We start from the raw sequence: 8,018 nt of genomic DNA on the forward strand, positions 1-8,018 counted from the left end.
TGGGCCTGAAGGCAGGGGTTAAGCCTTTGCTTCTGTCGGAAAGAAAGTCTAGCCAGCTGGCTGTGGGAAGGTTGGCTCGCTTTCCTTTGCCACCTCCTTCGACATTTGTTGGTTAATGAGGAGTTGGGAGGGGAAAGCTGGGGGTGGAGGTGGGGGGTTGATCTTGAGGATCAATATCCAAAAGAGCCTTACTTAGTTCCCCACGGTGGAAAAGAGGGTTCCTTGGGTCTCTGCTGGGGTTTCTGTCCGCACCTCCCCAAGCTTCTGCGCCCCAGCCTGCTGGTCCCACCACCCCCAGCCCGGCAGCCTGAGGCGCTGCGCCCCACAGCTTAGCGGAGTGCCCTTGTTGCTGGGCAACAGGCAGCAGCGAGGCCTCCACTGCCACTCGCCTCATTCCGCCCCCGCGGTTCCTCCTAATATGGATTTAATTAGTGTACTTTTTACCTTCTGACTGTAAATTGGAAACTGAGTAGGGAAGCAGTGTTCCGCGGTGCCCCAAGCCGGCGCTCAATCTGGCTGGAACAGTCTGCTCCGCACACCACCTACCTCGGCAAGCGGCTGGAGTGAACCTCAGAAATCCTCAGGGTAACAAACTACCTCGCTGTTCAGTCGCGAGTAATTCAGAAGCTTTCAGAGGACATTTAGGTCGAATGCGGTTGAGGACCACCGCAGAGAGTAGAGATAAAGGAGGAATGTGGGGGGCGGGACGCAGGCAAATGCTGTAAATCAATCCTCCCAACGAACCCATAACGTTGTTTTCACGGCCTAGCTGCAGTTTAGAAAATCACCATGGGTGTTTACCTGCTGTCTTTGAAACTGAAGTCAGCACTAAGTTCTCACTGCTGCTGCTGCTGCTAAGTCACTTCAGTCGTGTCCGACTCTGTGTGATCCCACAGACAGCAGCCCACCAGGCTCCCCCGTCCCTGGGATTCTCCAGGCAAGAACACTGGAGTGGGTTGCCATTTCCTTCTCCAATGTGTGAAGGTGAAAAGTGAAAGTGAAGTCGCTCAGTCATGTCTGACTCGTCGCGACCCCACAGACTGCAGCCTACCAGGCTCCTCCATCCATGGGATTTTCTAGGCAAGAGTACCTGAGTGGCTTGCCATTGCCTTCTCCGAAGTTCTCACTAGGAGAACTTTTTTCCCCTTCTGGAGGAGAGGTCCAGAGATCTCTCTCTCAATCACTCCCTCCCCACCTCTCCTCCTCCCACTCCTTTTCTCACTATCTGGTCCTTCTTTCCACTCCCCTGCAGTAATATCTGAGGCCACCTCTGCTTCACAGGTTCAAGTCCAGAGGTGGGGCAGTTCTGGAAGTGTGAAGCCAGCCATAAAGGTTCAAGGCAACAAGCTACCTGGAGAGTTGACAGTCTGACCATTTTAAAAGGTCAGATAATTTATTCCAGGATAAGGCAAAGAAAAGGGGATGAATATAGGTCCTGAGTAGGCCCAGCCTTAAAGCCACATGTGCAGAGGGGTGCTTTCAATCCAGAAGGCTGAATGACAGCTTGTTTAGGACTGGAAGGTGAGGCTGGGGATTCTAGAGGTATGTCCGGTAAGAAAGGCATTGTGGAGACTTCCCTGTTGGTCCAGTAGTTAAGAATCTTGCCTGCCAACGAAGGGGACATTGGTTCAATCCCTGGTGAGGGAAGATTCCAAACACCTCAGAGCAATTAAGCCCCTGTGCCACAACTACTGAGCCCACATGAGCCTAGAGCCTGTGCTCCATAACAAGAGAAGCCATTGCAATGAGAAGCCTGAGCAATGCAACTAGAGAGTAGTCTCCACTCATCCCAACTAGAGTAAGCCAATACACAGCAACGAAAACCATGTGCAGCCAAATATAAATAAAAGGCATTGTGACCTTTGAAATAATGTGATATCACTTACAGAATATAGGATAGTTTCCCTTTTGTGGGAATATATTTTTCCTAGTAGTGTCAATGTTGTTGTTTATATATACAGGTACTAACATGGTCAAAGAATGGTGATCAGGTAGAGGAACACCACAAATCCGAGCTGTTTGGTTTTGGAATGCATCCAGATATCCCTCTGGGACCAACTTGGCACTCCTAGTAATATTTCAGGATGGTGTGGCAGTTCACAGACAACTCCACCTACTCATCGCATGTGCTCCTCCCTCCCCACAGCCTGTGGGATGCGTACTGCCGATTCCACAGAGAGGAATGCCGGGCTGGATGAAGCACAAACTGGAATCAAGATTGTGGGGAGAAATATCAATAACCTCAGATATGCAGATGACACCACCCTTATGGCAGAAAGTGAGGAAGAACCAAAAAGCTTCTTGATGAAGATGAAAAAGGAGAGTGAAAAAGCCGTCTTAAAACTCAACATTCAAAAAACCAAGATCGTGGCATCTGGTCCCATCACTTCATGCTAAATAGATGGGGAAACAATGGAAACATGACAGACTTTATTTTCTTGGGCTCCAAAATCACTGGACAGTGACTGCAGCCATGAAATTAAAAGATGCTTGCTCTTTGGAAGAAAAACTATGACAAACCTAGACAGCATATTAAAATGCTGTTAAATGTGACAGCATATTAATATGCTGTTAAATGTGACAGCATATTAAAATGCTGTTAAATGTGACAGCATATTAAAATGCTGTTAAATGTGATAACATATTAAAAAGCAAAGCCATTACTTTGCCTACCAAATCTGTCTAGTCAAAGCTATGGTTTTTCCAGTAGTCAGGTATGGATGTGAGAGTTGGACCATAAAAAGGTTGAGTGCCAAAGAGTTGATGCCTTTGAACTGCAGCGATGAAGACTCTTGACAGTCCCTTTTACCACAAGGAGATCAAGCCAGTCATTCCAAAAGGAAATCAACCCTGAATAATCACTGGAAGGATTGATGCTGAAGCTGAAGCTCCAATACTTTGGCCACCTGATGAGGTGAGCTGACTCACTCGAAAAGACCGTGATGCTGGGAAAGATTGAAGGCAGGAGGAGAAGGGGACAACAGAGGATGAGATGGTTGGGTGGCATCACCAACTCAATGTACATGAGTTTGAGTAAACTACGGGAGATTGTGAAGAACAGGGAAGACTGGCCTACTGCAGTCCCTGGGTCGCAAAGAGTCGGACACGACTGAGCAACTGAACAACAACATACGCTGGTCTCCATTAGGTATGTAACACATACTCAAGAACAGCCTCCATCCTCCTGAGAGGAAATGTACAATTGTATTAAAAAGCTTGCTGTGGATATGAGTCATACACATGCACATCATCAATTAACTCTTTCCCCATTAAGAGGAGTGATTCTGTTCCCTGTGATAATTTTAACCAGATAAATTGCCTTAACCGATGAACAACTTTTTTTTTTTTTTTGGTCGTTTGTTGGAAATTCCCTTCCACAGGTATGCCTCCTGTTAACCAGATATTCTTCTTGAAAAGTTCCCATATGCATATCAAACCATAATTTCCTACTAACTTCCATTATAATTTCAGACGGTCTTAGCCTGCAAGGGAGAAGCAGTGGTTACTTACACCTGCATGTTAGGCTTATTGACCCTAAACTCTTGCCAAATGTTTTTACTTCACTTGGAAGGTTTGCAGCACACCCTTGTGAAACATGAAGATTCTTCCACAGTTTAAGAATCTTCCTCTGATTTAAATGTGTCATAAACATTAGTTATTGTTATCGCTACTATGCTGGTTTACATTTTGTCTTTCTGAAAGCCAGTCATACTTGTGTGTGTGACCTTTGTTACTCTCAGTCAAGTTCCTCTTTCATTATGAAAAATTTCTACTATTTTACTCTTAGACCTTCAGCTACTCAGATTGCTTTAATTATTGCCACTCGTCATTTATTTTTTCACAGAGGCAGATGATTTGATGTGCATTTTGAAATAATTTATGCAGCTTAGCTAGAGTTCCAGGCAAGGAAGATGGGAGAGGCCAGATCAGGGTCTACATTTATCTGCAGTTTTTGGCTATCATATCCATGTTTGGTTGATTCCTTTACTTTGCAGGGAAATCCAAATTCTTTCAATAGTAGAATGTTTGAAGAAGCAAAAGGATGGAGATAAAAGTAATGAAAAGAAAGGCAAATACAGTAGCAAGTGCTACAGAATGTTTAAGGGAAGTACAGCATCACACAAGCAGGAACAAAATGGGAAAATGTTTATTTCATTGGTTAAATCAAAACATTCCAGGAAGGTCTGCCTTAAATAATTTTCAGAGGCCTCACTGATACATATATGGGAAGGGAGCCCCACTACCCTGGCCACAAAAACTATTTGGTATAACTAATCACATGCAAACCCAATTTGCAAAAGCAGAGCATTATTACAATATGATATTTTAAAAAAAGATTGGTTGAGCAAATAGACTCCATATCTTGAAAATGGGAAAAGAGCCATTACAATTATGCTGGGTTGAACCTGAGAAATCCTGGCAATACTTAAAACCTTCTCAATTACAAATAGGAGCAAAGATACAGGTGAATTAAGCTACCCCTCTCTAAGGTCGATGAGCAAGGAGACTTTGCATTTGCGATTTTGGAATAAGTTGTTTGCTTTCAGATGGCTTTTTAAAATGGCTACCACGTAAGTTTTGCTTGTATAGAACTTTCCTATAAAATAGTTGCTCCTTAATTGTATCTGTTACTATTTAACCAGTTATTTTTCTGGTGTTAGGCTATGACATTTTTTTTCTTTGAGTATTCACCTACTGCAGTGAAAGGCTCAGCCAGATTTGAAAGCCACAGATTCAGAAACATGGCACAATGGTGCAGTTCACAAATCAAATTTTAAAAAGTTGAATATTCATGCCATATCAAAGTAGCCAGCGACCAGTGACAAAGATAGTTTCACCATAAAGACAACCACAAATTAAAAGTATTTGCCAAAAATGTCTCTCTTCTCTCATTGTTAAATCACTTTTACTCCCAAGATGCACTTGTTTTCTAATATTTAGCATTCACAGTATAACTGAAATTAATTACATTCACAATGGTCACTTTCTGTGTTCAAGACTGGCATCTTGATTGCTTAAAATGAGGTAGATAACCATTCAAGGGTTTTGTTGGTTGGGACTAAATTCCTTTAGATCTTGATCGTTTGTTTTTATTTTTTTAATAGAATTCCAAAATATTTAGCAAAAGATTGAAAATTTTGCACTTGAAAATCGAGCATTTTGGAAAAATATAATTTCAAGAGGTTATTTTATGAAAGTTGTTTTACCTCATTTCAACTTAAAAACAGGATAAAAGCATCAAATTACAAATGCACTGCATATCTTAAAGCTGACAAATAATCTACCATCACACAAAGCTGTAATTCTGCTTTGGAAGTATATAGATGCAGAGGCATTAGGTTAAATCATTCAGGGGCCAGACCAGCTGCTGCCCCTGAACCTTTGATCCTAAATTGCAAATCTCCTCCAAGGTTCAAGCCTGATTTCCAGAGTCCTTCATAGGAGGCTCTCACTGAGATCTTGAATCCCATCTCTGGAGGAAGATTAAGAAGTTGGAGGCAAAGGCCCACTTGGGTAAAACAGGCTGCAGTGGACAAAGCTGGAGACACGATGGAGCCAAAAGTGTTGGACCACGGTCTTGGGCAGGCTTTGACTGTGAGAGGGAGGGGCGATTAGAGCGACCAAGTCGTAACCTTGGGAACCGTCAGGTTGCTGGGGGTAGGCTGGGCACTAGACCAGCCAAGGGCCCCGGAGCGGGTCGACGAGAGATTTCTGAAAAGGCTGGCAGACTGCCGCGGATCTTTGTCTTTTTACGAGGAGCCATGGGCGAGGCTCCCAAGAATTTGCTTAAGGAACTTGACTTCCTCATGCCTCGAGCCAGATCCTGGAGCATCAGGTCATCAGCCAGGACGCCCAGAAACGCGCTGGTGGTGGAACTGAGGATGGTGGCCGCCACCTGCACGGGGCGCCGGGCCGCAAAACTGCCACTACCACCCGCAGCCCCGTCGGGTTCGGTCGAACCTCGCAGGCCAGGGTCGCCAAGTAGGCGACGCAGAGCATACGAGGCGCCCGACTGCAGGTACTGGTAAGCGCGCCGTCCGCTGTGGTCGCGCACGTGCACCTGCGCACCCAGGCGGACGACCAGGAGCACGGCCGCATCCTCGTGGCCGTGCAGCGCCGCCAAGTGCAGCGGCGTGTAGCCGCCGTGCGAGCGCGCGTTGACGTCGACCCGTGCGCCCCCACGCCGCGCGACCTCCACCAGTTGCTGCACCATCTCCAGGTCGCCGCTCTTAGCGGCCCAGTGCAGGGCCGTGAATCCAGACATGAAGTCGCGTTTGGCTGCCAGGCCGAGGTCGCGCAGCAGCAGCCCGTGCAGCTGGTGGGTCCAGCGGCCCCCAGCCGCCCGCACTAGCCACTCGTGTTCGGCCGGCTCCAGGGGCACGGCGGACGGCGGCGGGGCAGCCGGAGCCTCCTCGGTGTCGGGGCTCAGCAGGCGCGGGCCGGCGCGCGACAGGCGCCTCAGGTGAGGGGAGCGGCCAGAGCCCAGACCGAGGCCCAGGCCGGACTCCTCAACCGAGAGCCGCCGCAGCAGCATCGGGGAGCTCCGCGGGCTGGGCTCCTCCGACAGCTGCCTGCGCAGGCCCTGCTCCTCAGCCCGGAGCCGCAGCGCCGAGGGGCCGGGGACGCAGCGCACAGGCAGCATGCAGGGCTTCTGGGGCGGCGGGCGCGGAGCGGGTGGTGGTGGCCCCCGAGGCGCAGCTTCCGGGTCTGGCGGTTCTACGTGGGGCGAGGGTGCCTCCGACGGCGCCGTGGACTGTGGGGCCACGTCTTCTGAGAGACCCTCAGAGGGCTGGGCCAGCTCGAAGGCTGGAATCTGGGGCTCCGAGGGCACCCCTGACTGCCAGGCCGGGTCTGACAACAGCCCCTGAGTGGGCTCTGAGGCCGGAGGCCCGGCGGTGTCCTGCGGCTCTGATGGCGGGGCCGGGTCCTCAGCCGGTTCCGCCGCCCTCGGTGCCGAGGACGAGGCCGGAGCCCCCGAGGCCGCGGTTTCCTCCTGTGAGACAGAGGTGACCTTCGACGGCGGGGCTGGTGCCTCCGGGGCGCTCTGGAAGCAGCAGGGCGGGGGCTCGGGTCCGTCGCGGGACCGCGACTTCTTCCTCAGCACCACGAATTTGACGCCGTCGAGCTCCTTCACCACGGCCACGTCATTGACGAACTGCTTGAAGCGGTCCCTGCGGGCGGCGCGGCCGCGTGGGTCGCCGGCCTCCAGCAGCGGTTTGAAGCGGCTCAGCAGCTCCGAGTTGCGCACCTTCCCGCCGTTCTCCTGCAGGAAGCCCAGCACTGCCGCCTGGCTCACTCCGGCGGCCGCAGCAGCAGCGGCCGCGGCCAGCGCCATGGTCACTTACCGCCCCGCAAGGGGGGAGCCAGGCCGCCCGCTCCCACCAACTCCACGGTTCCCGGTTGCTGGGCAAGGTGGACGTCGCGGCGGCGCCGGAGGAGGGAGCCGGGGTTCCTGGAGTCAGGTCCGCCTCGGCCAGGCTCACCTGATCTTTTTCACCGAGGCGTGACGGGCGTGTCCCTGAAGCTGGACCTCGGTCATGCCAGCACAGCGGGGCCCGGCAGTCTCCTGGAGAAAGGAGCCGGGGGCCGCGGCGCGCGACCCCCGCCGCCGCCCCGCGGGGTCCCCAGTCTTCGGGGTAGGTGTCTGCCTTTACAGTCTGTCCAATGGGCGCCGGACTCCATCCCCCATGCCCGGTGCTCGCCTTACAGGTGACAGCTGCCGCCAGGGCCGCGGTGGGAGTAGGGGAGCGGAAATTCTCCACCGCCCCTCCCAACCCGGGAATTAAAGGCGCAGTGCCAGGCTTCAGCTCGGCTCCGGGTTGCTAGGTGGGTGTGTTCCCCAGGGATAACGCGGTCGCCCGCCGAAGCAAGGTTTCTTATTCCTTTAAGAAATGTTTAACCACCACAAAATACCGGGCGATTGCTTAAACCAGTAATTTATTTAAAGACCATCAATGCTTTCTGAATTGTTGATTACAGAAAAATGGCTTCGTGCAACTTGCAGTAGACACAATTCG

At 50.7% G+C, this 8,018-nt stretch overlaps 1 protein-coding gene across 1 annotated transcript; it reads right to left on the reverse strand.

The window, feature by feature from the left end:
• Positions 1-4,194: 4,194 nt before the first annotated feature.
• Positions 4,195-7,703, reverse strand: SOWAHA (sosondowah ankyrin repeat domain family member A). Its single transcript, XM_055430052.2, has one exon. It carries the CDS (start codon positions 7,334-7,336, stop codon positions 5,645-5,647), a length of 1,692 nt encoding a protein of 563 aa, XP_055286027.2. The 5' UTR covers positions 7,337-7,703; the 3' UTR covers positions 4,195-5,644.
• Positions 7,704-8,018: the final 315 nt, after the last annotated feature.

This window comes from Moschus berezovskii, chromosome 8 (assembly GCF_049115385.1).
Source record: "Moschus berezovskii isolate FMDL1 chromosome 8, NW_MosBer_1.0, whole genome shotgun sequence".
In the NCBI taxonomy this organism is placed as follows: domain Eukaryota; kingdom Metazoa; phylum Chordata; class Mammalia; order Artiodactyla; family Moschidae; genus Moschus; species Moschus berezovskii.